Source organism: Somniosus microcephalus, chromosome 3, assembly GCF_052327205.1.
Source record: "Somniosus microcephalus isolate GS21.2 chromosome 3, FLI_Smic_1.0, whole genome shotgun sequence".
Taxonomy (NCBI): Eukaryota; Metazoa; Chordata; class Chondrichthyes; order Squaliformes; family Somniosidae; genus Somniosus; species Somniosus microcephalus.
Window position 1 is genome coordinate 122,161,958 of NC_140989.1, and position 17,276 is coordinate 122,179,233.

Below are 17,276 nucleotides of genomic sequence, written 5' to 3' on the forward strand. Positions count from 1 at the left end.
TCTCCCAGATGATTGTCTCCCTGGGCCACAGATCAACTAGAATCAATCTCATGGAAGGCTGATCATTCTGAAGCCTCTATTAATATTGCTCTGCGTTGATTACGAGCAAGTATGTAACTGCCACCCAGGATGATGCTCTATCTGATGCCTTTCTCAGAGTGGCGCAGTTAAAATGTAACACTGGTGAGCACACATGATTAAGAGCTGGGTGTGCAGTAAGTTGTAGGTGCAAACCCACATCACACCCTCTGAGTGCCAGCCCACTCTGCCACTCAAGTGAATTATGCAATCTTTGTATCTAAATAAGTTTTGAGCATTTCTCACCAAATTCCAGCCTATTTAATAGATTTCTAATCGATGGTTTGGTTTCCCCTCAATTAATGAGATTAAAAGCATTAGACTTCGAAAAGGGATTCCACAAAGTGATGAATATATCCCTTCAGTGTTATGTTCTTCTGAATACAGCTGAAATACTCTCTGCCTGTAATGATTGTACGTCTGTTAGATTTTCTTTAGTTATTATTCACCAGCTGACCACCTGTGGAATCGTGCATGAGGAGTCTTGACCAGTTGCAGTATTCAGGTCAAGCATAATGTGGGTGGATAATTGGATCCAAGGAGGGGGAGAGCAAGAGTGGAATGGGGAATAGGATAGGGAAAGTGGGGGAACATAGGGATTGGGAGGCAGGCGGTGGAAAACTTTTCTGGCGGGTGGGTGGGTGGACGGGGTTAATTCCTTCCAGAGTCCAATAATATCCTCTGTGGGGGGAAATTGTTTCCCTCCAACCTTTGGCTGAATGGAAAGGGTGGTTGCCAGTCTGTTTTCCCATGGGCCCAATTATCTGCGCCGTATCGAAGGTGGGGGCAAGGAGACGAATGGGGGAAGATGTAGAGGAAGAGTAGGAAGGGGCACAGTATTGGGACTGGGCAATAGAGGGAACAGATAGGAAAGGTTGGGGTTGCAGGATGCGGTAACTCCTCTCAGTGCGGAGGGAGTTTCAGGGTACAAATCCCCCTGTCTGATTATATGTTCGGTGGATCGGTGGGATATTATTCCCGTGATCCTGATTTTTGACCAAATGTGGGTGGGGGGTTGTCCGTCTATTCCCACAGTCTGCTAAGTGTGTGGGGAGATTGTCTGGATGCATAACTGCGTCAGCTAACCTCTGCTCGTGAGGAATCACAGGCATGATCTCGACTCCTGTACCCTGATGCTTTGTGTTCCTGGGCCACCCCATAATATTTACTCTGATCATGGTTAATGATTGCCCCCCTCTTTCAGTATTGGCTCCCTGCTGGGGCACAGGTCCACACATTCCCTCTGGTAACTTGCCAAGTCACCATTATTCTTGTTTTTGAAGCTGAGACCTCCCTCCTGCTCACCAGGTAAATACTGAGCTATTGGGTGAGCTCTTACTGTGGTTGATTTTAACACAAGGTCCTGTACATTTTCACTACACCATTTGCATGTTCCCTGTAAATGCTGTATGAATCGGCGTTGATGTTTCAAGTGGTAAACTGAAAGTGCCATGGCCAGGAATGCAGAATATTTACTCCATTGAGTGACCAACTCTACAATGGAAACTTTCTTGATATTAGAGGGGGATAATTTAGTTTGATTACTGTCCAAACTGCAGTCCATGGGCTACGTGCAGCTCTGAACCCTGGCAATTCTGCCCTCAAAGCCCAGGTAGCTCGGCCCTATTTCACTTCTGTTTCTTATCTGCTGCTTCATCCTGTTACAATGGCCCAGAAATTCGGGTCGGGGGCTTCCCGCAGGTGTAAGCCCCCGATCTGCACTTACCTTCCGCGCCAGCCGTTGAGCTGTGGGCCCCCGTGGAATTCCGATCCTGGGCCTGCTCCAACTGCCAGCGCGCAGTGCTTGCGTATCCCAGGGGCACAGTTAGTTCGATGCGTCCCCTGGGATCATGTAGGCCATGCTTCATTCATAAGTTTGACAGGAAGGGCTGTCAAAACTTATAAATACTACGGGCCCCAAAACATCACTAAATCTTCAAATACATTTTTTTAAATCACATTTAAAAAATAAACTATAAATTACATGAAATAACTATTTTAAACTAATTTAAATTTTTGAAAAAATAATTTTATTTTTTAACGGGGCTAAAAATAAACTTACCTTGCTTTAAAGCATTTAAAAATAATAAACCTGTGGAAAAAATGTTTTAATTTTAATTAAATCACCACTTACCTTGTAAAAAGCAGGCCTTGCGCCTGCTTTTTATATGTCTAACTCCTGGAGACTTGCCCTCACGGGAAAACCTGCAAAAAAACGTAAGTTTGATGCGCACGCGCAGCCTCTTCTGTGCACGCGTTCGAACTCAACCCCTTTCAGGGGAACGGAAGTGCCGGTTTCCTGCGCAGTGCATGCAGGAAACCGGCACTTCCATTGGGCCTACGGGTGAGTACCCCGTGCGAAGTTCTGGGCCAACATTGTGTGCCTGGAGGTTCGGAAAGAGCTGTTCTTAGCGCTGGTGCCTCATTGGTGGATAATCCCCAAATTACAACACCAGGATCTGTTCGTATCAGCCACTTGAGAAATATGGGAATTAATGGGAACAGGGATTTAAACTTTATATGTGGCTCTGAGGCTCCATGGTACGAAACAGCATAGCCCATAAAAACAAAAAGTTTGGACACCCATAAAGAAGTGCTTAACTTTTGTCAGAATTCTGAGGAATTTAAAGGTTACAGTCGTGAAAATGCAAAATGGATGCAGATTACTTCCCCGTTAATGAAAATGTTCTGTCTAATCTCATAGAGTAAGGTGGCTCAGCTTTCTGTTGACTGGAGAACTCTTAACACTGCTTTGAAAGATCTTAGTCAGCAGACCTTCATGGGATGGAGCCAGCAGATGTCACAGCAGAAGGTTACAGGTGAGGGGCAGCTCTTTAAATCATTCCTGAGTGAATTCAGCAAGTTCTATAATTTTGCCAGTCTCATTAAATATATTAAAGCAGTATGCTACTAAAACTTTTACAATGCACATTGAAAACAAAATTATGTTTTGTTTCTGTCTCTCTCCCTCCATAATCCTGTGGTTTGGCCTCCTCTTGTGATGCTTATTTGCTTTCATCCTTTTGTCAAAATGTGGTTAATCTAAAAAGCAATGTAAAAATACGAACCTGAATAGAAGATTGGAATTATTATGCTAAATGGCTGTGCTGGATGTTTAAAGTCTGAATTTCTTGTTGCTACAAAGCAAGCACTTAAGCAGGACCTTAAATTTAACCGTGCTTCCTTTTGTCAATTGTGCTGAATAGCAAGCGACATTATCTTTCTCTTACATTTGCATCCCAAGTTTGTTGGAACTGAAACTACCAAATCGGGGACATCTTATGGACTTACTATCCTGAGAGGGTAAAAATATCCAGAATTGTTTTCCAGTTGGAACTGAGTGGTCATTCAATTGGTCTCTTGGGGTTGGGGTTCGATTTGAATCTAAATCTCCAGCTATACTAAAAGAAATGGAAACATTCAGGATTGCAACTTCTGATTAGCTGTGAAAGTGGAGTGGGACAATCTATATTGCCTTTGCTGAGTTGAGCATTTACTGACCAGAAGAAGCCTGGTCTCTTGAGAGTGCATTTTTACATTGGAGAAATGGGCAGAGGGAGCAAGAGAGCGAGATTCAGAATCTTTTTACTCTAATGAATGGAAAAGTTGAAATCTATCTCTCTCAAACTGAGTTTACAGAAATAAGATCGTTTTGAACACTGGTAATGTTTAAAGTGGTTTGACTCACTAAAGAAATCTCCTCTCCGCTTCAGCTGATGGTTTAATGTAAGGTAAGCAAAGTCATGCAGCTGTTGAAGGGAAACAAACAGTGGCAGTACTAAATAAATGGGACTAGCTTACAAAACAACACAGAATAGGGAAATGGGAGTTTAAGTGGAAAATGTCTTTAAACTGCCTACACAATGTGCAGTGGTGTCCAAGTCTGATGGGATCTTTGGATTTACAGCCCCAGGAAGTGACGGTTAGTTTGTATGAAGCACAGGCTCGCCTCCATCTTGAGTGTCTGGTACAGTTCTGGGCATCCCGGCCGTGGAGAGCTCAAAAGGCAATTAAGTTGATAAATCAGATTGGATAACCCAATTTCTGAGGGAAACACGGGTACCAGGGATGTTTACACTGGAAACAAGGCAGCTTACAGGGGAGCATATTGAGCTATTTAACATCTTCAAAGGAAGAAAGATACTGGATTGCGTAATGTCAATATTAATACAAGCTTTAGGACAAGGGAACATGGATTCAAATTCAGATGAGAAAAATTGAATACAAATTGAAGGAAAAGCCCTTCTAGAACTTGTGGAATAGCCCTACCCAGGGAGGAGGTAGAAGCAGAGGAGGATCTAAATTTTAGTGGGTGATGGATACATTTTTGCCAGAGGGCATCAGAGTGAGGGAAGAGTCTGTTGACTTTGGGGCTGGTTCAGGGGTGTTGATGGTAATTTCCAGTCTATATTGTCCTATGTTTCTGAGTAAATTTGGACATATGGAGGGGAGGAATTAGTTTAATACGTCTATTGCCATGTCATGAGTAGCCAGGGTACCTCAGGGAGGGCTTGGGGAATTTTACAGAATTTTTCCAGAAATTGATCCAATCCCAACTTACTTGCCTTTTGTACTCCCCAAGGGTTATCTTTCTTAGAACAACTACTTGCATTTATATAGCAATGTTAATGTCTTAAAACGTCCCAAGGCGCTTCATAGGAGCATTACCAAACAAAATTTCACACTGAGCCACATGAGATATTAGGACAGATGACCAAAAGCTTGGTTAAAGAAGTAGGTTTTAAGGAGCCTCTTAAAGGAAGAAAGAGAGGCAGGGAGGGAAATCTAGTGGTTGGGAAGGTGCTGCTCGAGGTTGCACTGTTTAATGGATCGGTGAGTATGGATAAGCATAATGGTCTTTTCTCACCTTTCTATTTGTGTGTTTGTATGTTTTTGTAGTTCACTCCACTGTTCAAACAGTCACCCTGGTGTCAGCAACGCCTCCATCTCCTGGAGCCACTCACCTGGTTCTGCGCGATGCCTTCTCCCCAGATTCCGAATCTTTGATGCCTGCGGATTTGGACAAGTCTGCAATGGAGCTCATTGACTGGTTGACGCTCATTGATCAGATGATCAAATCGAACATAATTACTGTTGGAGATCTGGAGGAGATTAATGAAACCATTGTACGACTGAAGGTATGAAAAAAACAATTACTGATCACAATAGCAGCTTGCAATTGTATATCATGCCTTTAACATAGAAACATAGAAGATAGGAGCAGGCGTAGGCCATTCGGCCCCTCGAGCCTGCTCTGCCATTCAATGCGATCATGGCTGATCATCCAAATTCAGCACCCTGTCCCTGCTTTCTCCCCATATCCCTTGATCCCTTTAGCCTTAAGAAATATATCCAACTCCTTCTTGAATATATTTAATGAATTGGCCTCTACTGCCTTCTGTGGGAGAGAATTCCACAGGTTCACCACTCTCTGGGTGAAGAAATTCCTCCTCATCTCTGTCCTAAATGGCTTACCCCTTATCCTTAGACTGTGACCCCTGGTTCTGGACTCCCTGACCATCGGGAACATCCTTCCTGCATCTAGTCTGTCTAGTCCTGTTAGAATTTTATAAGTTTCAATGAGATCCCCTCTCATTCTTCTAAACTCCAGCGAGTACAAGCCCAATCGACCCAATCACTCCTCATACGTCATTCCTGCCATCCCAGGTATCAGTCTGGTGAATCTTCGCTGCACTCCTTCCATGGCAAGAATATCCTTCCTCAGATAAGGCGACCAAAACTGCACACACTACTCAAGGTGCGGTCTCACCAAGGCCCTGTACAACTGCAGTAAGACATCCTTGTTCCTGTACTCAAACCCTCTCACTACGAAGGCCAACATACCATTTGCCGCCTTAACTGCCTGCTGCACCTGCATGCTTACCTTCAGTGACTGGTGCACAAGGACGCCCAGGTCTCGTTGCACTTCTCCTTCTCCCAATCTATTGCCATTCAGATAATAATCTGCCGCCTTGTTTTTGACACCAAAGTGGATAACCTCGCATTTATCCACGTTATATTGCATCTGCCATGCTTCTGCCCAATCACCCAATCTGTCCAAATCATACTGGAGTTTCTCGGCATCCTCCTCACAGCACACACGCCCACCCAGCTTTGTGTCGTCTGCAAACTTGGAGATATTACATCTAGTTCCCTTGTCCAGATCATTAATATATATTGTGAATAGCTGGGGTCCAAGGACCGATCCCTGCGATACCCCACTAGTCACTACCTGCCACTCGGAAAAAGAGCCATTTATTCCAACTCTTTGCTTTCTGCCTGCCAACCAGTTCTCTATCCAAGTCAATACATTGCCCCCAATCCCATGTGCCATAACTTTACACGCTAATCTCTTATGCGGGACCTTATCGAAAGCCTTTTGAAAGTCCAAATACACCACATCCACTGGTTCTCCCTTATCTATTTTACCAGTTACATCCTCAAAAAATTCCAGTAGATTAGTCAAGCATGATTTACCTTTTGTAAATCCATGTTGACTTTGTCCGATCCTGTCACTGTTTTCCAAGTGCTCTGCTATTACACCTTTTATAATGGACTCTAGCATTTTCCCCACTACCAATGTCAGGCTTACCGGTCTGTAATTCCCCGTTTTCTCTCTACCATCTTTTTTGAACAGTGGGGTAACATTAGCTACCCGCCAATCCATGGGTACTGTTCCAGAGTCTTATCGAATTTTGGAATATGACCAGCAATGCATCTACTATTTCTAGGGCCACTTCCTTAAGTACGCTAGGATGTAGATCATCAGGCCCTGGGGATTTATCGGCCTTCAATCCCGTCAATTTCTCTAACACCATTTCCCTACAAATACTGATTTCTATCAGTTCCTCCCTTTCATTAGACCCTATGTTCCCCGACATCTCTGGGAGGTTATTTGTGTCCTCCTTTGTGAAGACAGAACCAAAGTACGTATTTAATTGGTCTGCCATTTCTTTGTTCCCCGTTATAAATTCCCCTGATTCTGACTGCAAGGGACCTACGCTTGACTTCACCAATCTTTTTCTCTTCACATATCTATAAAAACTTTTACAGTCAGTTTTTATGTTCCCTGCAAGCTTACTCTCATACTCTATTTCCCCCCTCTTAATTAATCCCTTTGTACTCTTTTGTTGAATCCTAAACTGCTCCCAGTCCTCGGGTTTACTGCTTTTTCTGGCCAATTTATATGTCCTCTCCTTGGATCTTATGCTATCCCTAATTTCCCTTGTTAGCCATGGTTGAGTCACCTTTTTTGTTTCATTTTTATGCCAAACTGGGAAGAACAAATTCTGTAGTTCATCCATGCGCTCTTTGAATGTTTGCCATTGCCTATCCACCTTTGGTTGACCCCTTTGAGTAACATTCCCCAATCAATCCTACCCAACTCGCGCCTCATACCATCGTAGTTTCCTTTATTTAAATTCAGGACCCTAGTCTCTGAGTCAACTACTTCACTCTCTGTCTTGATCGCTCCCACCCAAGGGGCCTCGCACAATAAGATTGCTAATTAATCCTTTCTCATTACATAATACCCAGTCTAAGATGGCCTGACCTCTAGTTGGTTCCTCGACATATTGGTCCAGGAAACCATGCCGTATACACTCCAGGAATTCCTCCTCCACAGTATTGTTACTAATTTGGTTAGCCCAATCTATATGTAGATTAAAGTCGCCCATGATAACTGCTGTGTCCTTATTGCACGCTTCTCTAATTTCCCTTTTAATGCCAACCCCGACCTCCACATTACTGTTTGGAGGTCTATATACCACTCCCACTAACGTTTTCTGCCCCTTGGTAGTTCTCAGTTCTACCCATACAGATTCCACATCATCAGAGCTACTATCCTTCCTTACAAGTGTGTTAATCCCCTCTTTAACCAGCAATGCTACCCCACCTCATTTTCCTTTTTGCCTATCTTTCCTGAATATTGAATACCCCTGGATGTTGAGTTCCCAGCCTTGGCCACCCTGGAGTCATGTTTCCATAATCCCAATCATCATATTCGTTTACCTCTATTTGCGCAGCTAATTCATCCACCTTATTCCGAATGCTCCTCACATTAAGACACAAAGCCTTCAGGCTTGTATTTTTAATGCTCTTAGATCTTTTAGAATTATTATTTGCTGTGGCCATGTTTCATTTAAACCCTTGATTTCTCTGTCTGCCACTTTTGTTTTTCTCCTTCCTGTCTTTTGCTTTTATCCTTGTTTCCCTTTCCTCTGTCTCCCCGCTCAGGTTCCCAACCCCCTGCCATTTTAGTTTAAACCCTCCCCCAGAGCCTAAGCAAACATCCCCCTCGGACATCGGTCCCAGCCCTGCCCAGGTGCAAACCGTCCGTTTTGTACTGGTCCCACCTCCCCCAGAACCGGTTCCAATGTCCCATAATGAAGAGTCCCAAGCTGCTTCAAACTGACCAATCAGCAGTAAAGGATCAGTGTGGTAGAGGATTTAGGAGAGTGAGTGACTGAATGGTAGAAAGCTTAGGAGAGAGAGGGATAGGGTTTAGTAGTGAGAGAGCGGTGGAGGGTTACCCACTTAAATTTAGATCCTCCTCCGCTTCCACCACCTGCCTGGGTAGGGCTGTTCCACATGTTTACCATCCTCTATAAGGAGGAGTTTTTCTTTACTTTGTATTTAACATTTCTCATCTGAATTTGAATCCATGTTCCCTTTTCCTAAAGCTTGTATTAATATTGCCATCATGCAATCCAGTATCTCTCTTCCCATGAAGATCTTAAATACCTCAATAAGCTCTCCTGTAAACTGCCTTGTCTCCCTACTAATCGTGCTAAAGGGTGGTTGAAATTGATTTGATGGAGGTTATAATTCCGTAAGGTTTGGTTTTGTCTGTGCTCACACACTGATTTCTTTGAGAACAGACCACAAAGAACGACTTGGAGCAGCGCCGGCCTCAGCTCGATGCTATTTTCACTCTAGCTCAGAATCTGAAGAATAAAGCAGCTGACCTGGAAGAGCGAACTGCAATCACCGAGCGATGTAAGTGATGTTCCTCCACAAACGCCTGTAAACCTGATGACATCTGTGGCTGTTTTTTATTTCTGCAAATATAATGAGAGACTTTTGAGCACAGAGAGAGACCTGAAATCCTGTGTGACATTGTTGCAGTTCTGTTACCCGATTGCTGGGCAGTATATATGCGACAGCGCTTCAGCAGCAGGATATGAGTTTTCCCTGTGGTTCCTGTTTAGAAAAGGTGCAGAGAAATGGACACGGCACCTTCCTGTAGTGAGGGGCTGGGTCACGCTGGCGCGAGGTGGAACTAAGAAGACAATGAAGTAGAGCATGAATGTGCAACAGGTTATTAGTGTGATCTCAGACAGGGGTTTTTAATTTGCTTTCCCTCGATGTTTTAGAAAAGTGTGTTTTTTTACTGATTTACCACATAATGCTGTCAAAGTACACACTTGTTATTTGTATTTTCTTATTAAACAAATGTGCACCATCATAGTGAGCATTATAGTTTTAAAGCCTTGAGGTGCATAGTTACAGATGTAGCATTTTAATCAGTTGTGCAGATTTTTGTATGCTTGCAGAAATGTGATCTAGTATTTTGAGGTTAAATGTAGTTTATTCTGCACATGCAGTGTTGAAGTTGCAAATGCACTAGAAAGGCTGTATTATTTAGTAATCATGTATTTTTAAGTACAATACTGAAGGATTTTCTGTCTGTGTTTACCTCCTTTTGATGTTTCTGTGCAGTGGTGAGGGTCCAGAACCAATGGGACAGCACGCAGCACAGACTGGAGGCACGGCAGCAGCAGCTGGAAGAGCTGCTCAGTGACAGCATACAGTGGGAGGAGGAGTGGCAGGCAACTGAGCGACTGGTTGGACAGAGTGAGATCCGCCTGCAGTCCATGCTCCAGGTCACTTCAGATCCACTTGCTCCACAGCTGGCAGAAAGCAAGGTAACTTGTTGACCTTCATCTATAAATAGCTTATGGCTTTATTGAGTGAGCCACAGAACTGTGCTGTTACTGTAAACTACCAGAGTCTGTCAGCAGAGGGAGCCTCAGGACTAGTGTAGACTGTCGGTGCTGATTTGAGTTCAATTTTTTTTACAAAAGTATTAAAGTGCTCAGATTTTATTCACCAAGTCCCAAAATATTTTAGCATGATTTGATGAGTGTAACTTCTCATGTTTATGCCTAATCAGATTGCCCGACTCCGTCCCTGCCTCAGCTCATCTGCTGCTGAATACCCACATCCATGTCCATGTCTCTGTTACCTCTAGACTTGACTATTCCAACGCACTTCTGTCTGGCCTCCCACGTTGTACCCTCCGTAAACTTGAGGTCATCCAAAACTCTGCTGCTCGTGTCCTAACTTGCACCAAGTTCTGTTCACCCATCACCCCTGTGCTTGCTGACCTCCATTGGCTCCTGGTTAAGCAACGCCTTGATTTTAAAATACCCATCCTTGTTTTCAAATCCCTCCGTGGCCTCGCCCCCCCCCCCCCCCCCCAATCTCTGTAATCTCTTCCAACCCCACAAGCCTCCAAGATATCTGCGCTCTTCTAACTCTTGCCTTTCGAGCACCCCCGATTTCAATCGCTCCACCATTGGTGGCCATGCCTTCAGCTGCCAAGGCCCTAAGCTCTGGAATTCCCTCCCTAAACCTTTCTGCCTCTCTACCTCTCTTTCTTCCTTTAAGGCGCTCCTTAAAACCTACTTCTTTGACCACATCTGCCCTAATATCTCCTTATGTGGCTTGGTGTCAATTTTTTTTTTTATAAAGCTCCTGTGCAGTGCCTTGGGACATTTTACTACATTAAAGGTACTATATAAGTACAAGTTGTTGCTGTAGTTGAGTGCCAAATTGAACTCAGCATGAGCCGTTCCTGTTAACTTGACATATAACTGCCGTTGGACTTCAGATACCAATAAATGAGAGAGAGAAAAGATGTCATTCCACCCATTCACACTGCCGTTTTAGTTAATTTGCAGCGAATGGGTGAAGCTTGTGTTACCTGTGAAAAGGAGTGTCTTAATTTAAAGAAAATAGCCAAGCAGTGGGAGTGGGTCACAGCCACCGTTCCCTCCAAGCTGCGCGACCCTCTGCCAGTCTAGTGCAGCCCGGGACCGGCTTTTCCAATGTTAAATTTCATGCATGTGAGAAACCCTGGATGGGCCGCGCAGCCGCTTAAAGGGGCTGGACACCCAAAAAATAAATAGGGGGAACATTGGTCACAGCTAAAGATTGCCAGCTATTCACTCCCACACAAGCTGCAATTGATTACTTAGGATATACGGCAGAGAAACAGGCCATCCGGTCCAACCAGTCCATGCCGGCGTTTATGCTCCACACGAGCCTCCTCCCGTCTTTCCTCATCTAAATCTATCAGCATAACCCTCTATTCCCTTTGCCCTCATATGCTTGTCTAGCCTCTCCTTAATTGGATGTATACTATTCGCTTCAACCACTCCCTGTGGTAGCGAGTTCCACATTAGGTAAAGAAGTTTCTTCTGAATTCTCTATTGGATTTCTTGGTGACTATCTTATGTTGATGGCCTCTAGTTATGCTCTTCCCCACAGTGGAAACATTCTCTCTCTATCCACTCGATCAAAATGTTTCATAATTTTGAAGACCTCTATTAGGTCACCCCTCAGCCTTTTTTCAAGAGAAAAGAGACCCAGCCTGTTCATCCTTTCCTGATATGTATACCCTCGCACTTCTGGTATCATTCTTGGAAATCATCTTTGCTCCTGGTTTGATCAGCAATCCTGTACGTCTATGGTACTTTGAACTGCAAACTCAGCAGTGAAAGACAGGCCATCCTTTGGGAAATACTGTTGGACTGAACAGCGACTCTAACTGATGTCAGTGTAAATGAAGAGTTGAATGTGGTGCTAAAGCTGGTCACAGTTTGGTTCCTGCCTTAGCCCTGTGTAATGAAATTGCAAACATGCTTCTATATAAAGTGGTTAACAACTTTGTTAGATTTAGTGTACAGATGAAATCGCCCCCCCCCCCCCACAAAAAAAAGTGGCGATTGGGTGAGTTACTGTTGGGGACCAGTGCCCAGGGAACCACGTCCTTGCATGTGACTGACTTCAGGGGCCGACTGCAAGAAAGTGAACATTCCTCTTGTTTTTAAATAGTGTTTCCCTTTCTAAGTATCGGGAAATAGTTGGGAATTCCAATTGAAAATACTGCATATATCTGAAAGGGATGAAGCAGTGTAGGGAGGATAATCTGGGCATAATTCTAAGCGTATTTGTGCTTTGGATACACCCTATATCTCTCTCAGGATGTGGTACGATCTGTTTTTCAGCACTTCCTACAAGAGTTACACAAAGGGCAGTTTACAGTGGCTGCATTCAATGACCTGTCCAATAAACTACTCCGTAATTATGCAGCTGATGATACTCGAAAAGTGAAAGAGGTTACAGACAGCATCAATATGTCCTGGAATAATATTAATCAAAGGTGAGAAGAAAGGATTCCACAGATCTGGACCAGATTGAAAATTTTAGGATGAAGAATATCTTGTATATAGTCTGTGTGTGTCATTCAGATATTCCACCTGTGCCTGGCTGCCATCTCTCCCTCTCTATCAGGTTGTCTTGTGTTGCGCTCTGTCGCTTGGCTGAGAGAGCAGGTTGGTAGCCTGGTCCTTGTTCATGTTGCTGTATTACTGGCTGACTCTGTTACTAGCTGTCTGACATACAGGGTAGGATAAAGAAAAAAAGGGAGGCGTATGACCGATACCGAGGAGTACAGAAAGTGCAGGGGTGCAGTTAAAAAGGATATTAGGCAAGCAAAGGGAGAGCATGAAAAATTCTTGGCAAGCAAAACCCAAAGATGTTTTATAAATATATTAAGAGTAAGAGGATAACTAAAGAAAGGGTAGGGCCTGTTGGGGATCATGAGGGTAATGTGTGTGTGGAGGCGGGAGATATTGGTAGGGTTCTTAATGAATACTTTGCGTCTGTTTTCCCAAAGGAGAGGGCGAAGCAGACATTGCTATCGGGGGAGGAGTGTGAAATATTAGATGAAATAAACATAGTGAGAGAGGAAGTATTAAGGGGGTTAGTAGCTTTAAAAGTGGATAAATCCCCAAGCCCAGATAAAATGTATCCCAGGCTGTTAAGCGAAGCAAAAGAGGAAATAGCGGAGCCCTGACCATCATTTTTCAATCCTCTCTGGCTTCAGGTGTGGTGCCGGAGGACTGAAGGACTGCTAATGTGGTACCCTTGTTTAAAAAGGGAGAAAAGGATAGACCGAGTAATTACAGGCCAGTCAGCCTAACCTCGGTGGTGAGAAAATTATTGGAAAGAATTCTGAAGGACAGGATAAATCTTCATTTAGAAAGACACGGATTAATCAATGATAGTCAGCACGGATTTGTTACGGGAAGGTCATGTCTGACAAACTTGATTGAATTTTTTGAGGAGGTAACAAGGAGGGTAGATGAGGATAGTGAGTTTGATGTAGTGTATATGGACTTTAGCAAGGCTTTTGATAAGGTTCCACATGGCAGACTGGTCACGAAGTTAAAAGCCCATGGGATCCAGGGCAAAGTGTCAAGTTGGATTCAAAACTGGCTCGGAGACAGGAAGCAGAGGGTAATGGTTGATGGGTGTTTTTGTGACTGGAAGGCTGTTTCCAGTGGGGTTCTGCAGGGCTCAGTACTAGGTCTCTTGCTTTTTGTGGTATATATCAATGGTCTACACTTGAATATAGGGGGTATGATTAAGAAGTTTGCAGAGGATACTAAAATCGGCTGTGTGGTTGATACTGAAGAAGGAAGCTGTAGACTGCAGGAAGATATCAATAAATTGGTCAGGTGGACAGAACAGTGGCAAATGGAATTCAATCCAGAGAAGTGTGAGGTAATGCATTTGGGGAGGGCTAACAAGGAAAGGGAATACACATTAAATGGTAGGACACTGAGTAGTGTAGAGGAACAAAGGGACCTTGGAGTGCATGTCCACAGATCCCTGAAGGTAGCAGGCCAGGTAGATAAGGTGGTTAAGAAGGCATACGGAATGCTTGCCTTTGTTAGCTGTGGCATAGAATACAAGAACAGGGGGGGGTTATGCTTCAACTGTATAAAACACTAGTTAAGCCTCAGCTAGAGTACTGCGTGCAGTTCTGGTCACCACATTACAGGAAAGATGTGATTGCACTAGAGAGGGTACATAGGAGATTTACAAAGATGTTGCCGGGAGTAGAGAATCTTAGCTATGAGGAAAGACTGGATAGGTTGGGTTTGTTTTCCTTGGAACAGAGGAGGCTGAGGGGAGACCTGATTGAGGTGTATAAAATTATATGGGGTATAGATAAAGTGGACAGAAAGGTCCTATTTCCCTTAGCAGAGGGGTCAAAAACCAGGGGGCACAGATTTAAAGTAATTGGTGGGAGGTTTAGAGGGGATTTGAGGGGAAATTTCTTCACCCAGCGGGTTGTGGGGGTCTGGAACTCACTGCCTGAAAGGGTGGTAGAGGCAGAAACCCTAACCACATTTAAAAAGTACTTGGATGTGCACTTGGGATGCTCTAACCTGCAGGGCTATGGAGCAAGAGCTGGGAAGTGGGATTAGGCTGGATAGCTCTTTGTTGGCCGGTGTGGACACGATGGGCCAAAATGGCCTCCTTCCATGCTGTAACTTTCTATGATTCTAACACTGCACCTGTTTCTTCTTCTGTCCTGGTCTTTCAATCGCTCTGTGATGCAGTTAAGGCTGAGGATTTGCCACAAGTGGAACTGTGGGAATGAACCCACCTCTTATCACTCTATGGTGCGTTGCATTAGAGAAGGGTACGGTCGTGTAGTGGTTATGTTACTGGCACTAGTAATTCAGAAGCCTGGACTAGTAATCCTGTGATGGAGTTCAAATCCTATCATGGCACTTTGAGAATTTGAATTAATTAAAAAAAATACAAAATCTGGAACTAAACTAGCTGGTGTCAGTAAAAGTGACCATGAAGCTGTCAATTGTCGTAAAAACCCAACTGGTTCACTAATATCCTTTATTATCTATATATATAAAAGAGCTCTTCTGTCTGTCCCGATGTCTGTCTGTCCCGATGTCTGTCTGTCCGTTCTCTATACGTTTGAAAGTTACAGAGCATACCGACGCGCGCGTCGCCTCAAAAGAAAGCTTGCGATTCCGGACCGGTCATAGGCGTATTTACGTTTCGGCCGGACAAAAATCCCGCCTGCGGTATCCGAAAAACGTTCAGCGTTCCGCTCATTAGCATCTCATTAGCGACCGTGTGACGTCGAGGTCCACCAATCGGACGGCGGGTTCCTTCCTACAGTTGAGTGTCGGGTGACTCGACGATTGACCAATCCTACGCTTCGGTGACCTGACCGGTCGACCAATCGGTGCGTGTGTGGGCGGGCCTTATCCTTCTGAACCGAGGTGAGTGGCCGCCATCTTGATTTTTCACGATTTTTCACCCACACTTTCTATGTGTTAGGGAACTAAGGTAAATATTTTAATGATGTGTTAGAGAATTAAATAACAATTTATTTGTGTTTTATATTGTATTTAGCAACAGGAGGAACTGAAGTGATCCCATAACCGCCGCCGTCACCAAACCGGCGTTTTTAAAAATCAAAAACTTTCTCTCTCTCTCTCCCCTCTCTCCTCCTCTTCCCTCTCCCTCTCCTTCTCTCTCTCCTCTTCCCTCTCTCTCTCTCTCCTCCTCTTCCCTCTCTCTCTCTCTCTCTCTCTCTCTCTACTTTCCCCCTCTCCTGTTTCACGGTGTCCGGGCCGTCGCGCGGGCGGGCCGCCCGAAGTTTCCCGCTGGCTAACGGGCCGCCAGGCCGCCTCACGCCGCCCGCACTCAGGCGCGCATGTGCCGCCCGCGAGAGCCCGCTCCCGGCGCCGGCCGCCGCTCAGCTCAAGGGGGGAGGGAGGGGGGGGGGGGTAGAGAGTGTGAGGAGAGAGGGGGGGGGAGAGTGTGAGGGAGAGGGGGGGGAGAGAGTGTGAGGGAGAGGGGGGGGAGAGTGTGAGGGAGAGGGGGGGAGAGTGTGGAGGGAGAGGGGGGGGAGAGTGTGAGGGAGAGGGGGGGAGAGTGTGAGGGAGAGGGGGGGAGAGTGTGAGGGAGAGGGGGGGAGAGTGTGAGGGAGAGGGGGGGGAGAGTGTGAGGGGGGGGGGAAGAGTGTGAGGGAGGGGGGGGGAAGAGTGTGAGGGGGGGAGGAGTGTCGGGGGGGAAGAGTGTCGGGGGGAGAGGGGGGGAAGAGTGTGAGGGGGGGAGAGTGGGAGGGGGGGGAGAGTGTGAGGGAGAGGGGGGGGAGAGTGTGAGGGAGAGGGGGGGGGAGAGTGTGAGGGAGAGTGTGAGGGAGAGTGTGAGGGAGAGTGTGAGGGAGAGTGTGAGGGGGGAAGAGTGTGAGGGGGGGGAGAGTGGTGAGGGGGGGAGAGTGTCGGGGGGAGAGTGTGAGGGAGAGGGGGGGGAGAGTGGGAGGGGGGGAGAGTGGGAGGGGGGGAGAGTGGGAGGGGGGGAGGAGTGTGAGGGGGGGAGAGTGTGAGGGGGGAGAGTGTGAGGGAGGGGGGGGAGAGTGTGAGAGGGGGGCGAGGGAGGGGGGAGAGTGTGAGGGAGAGGGGGGGGAGAGTGTGAGGAGAGGGGGGGGGGGGAGAGTGTGAGGGAGAGGGGGAGAGAGTGTGAGGGAGGGGGGGGAGAGTGTGAGGGAGAGGGAGGGGGAGAGTGGGGGGGGGGAGAGTGTGAGGGAGAGGGAGGGGAGAGTGGGGGGGAGGGGGAGGGGGAGAGTGAGGGAGGAGGGGGAGAGTGAGGGAGGGGGGGAGAGTGTGAGGGAGAGGGGAGGGGGGAGAGTGAGAGAGGGGTGCGGAGAGTGAGGGAGAGGGGAGGGGCGGAGTGTGGGGGGGGGAGAGTGTGAGGGTGGAGGGCGGGGGGAGTGGGGGGGGTAGGGTGAGGGAGGGTGGGGGGGATAGTGGGGGGGGGGAGAGTGTGAGGGAGGGGGGGGAGAGTGTGAGGGAGAGTGGGGGGGAGAGAGTGGGGGGGAGAGTGGGGGGAGAGAGAGTGGGGGGAAGAGTGTGAGGGAGAGGGGGGGCAAGAGTGAGGGAGAGTGGGGGGGGGGGAGAGTGTGAGGGAGAGGGGGGGGAGAGTGTGAGGCGGGGGGACCCCCCACTTCGCTCTCTCTCTTCGCCCCCCACTCGCTCTCTCTCTTCGCCCCCCACCTACTCGCTCTCTCTCTTCGCCCCCCAACT

The 17,276-nt window shown here is 46.4% G+C and overlaps 1 protein-coding gene across 2 annotated transcripts in view; it reads left to right on the plus strand.

Annotated features, from left to right (window-relative positions):
- The window catches only part of LOC147121353 (utrophin-like), a 34,054-nt gene that overhangs the window by 11,722 nt on the left and 5,056 nt on the right, over nt 1-17,276 (plus strand). For both annotated transcript variants that reach the window (XM_085981554.1, XM_085981552.1), the window contains 5 exons: nt 2,783-2,897; nt 4,978-5,216; nt 8,958-9,075; nt 9,799-10,004; nt 12,372-12,526. In XM_085981554.1, coding sequence (XP_085837680.1) covers nt 2,783-2,897; nt 4,978-5,216; nt 8,958-9,075; nt 9,799-10,004; nt 12,372-12,526 — 833 coding nt within the window. The remainder of the gene's footprint in view (nt 1-2,782; nt 2,898-4,977; nt 5,217-8,957; nt 9,076-9,798; nt 10,005-12,371; nt 12,527-17,276) is intronic.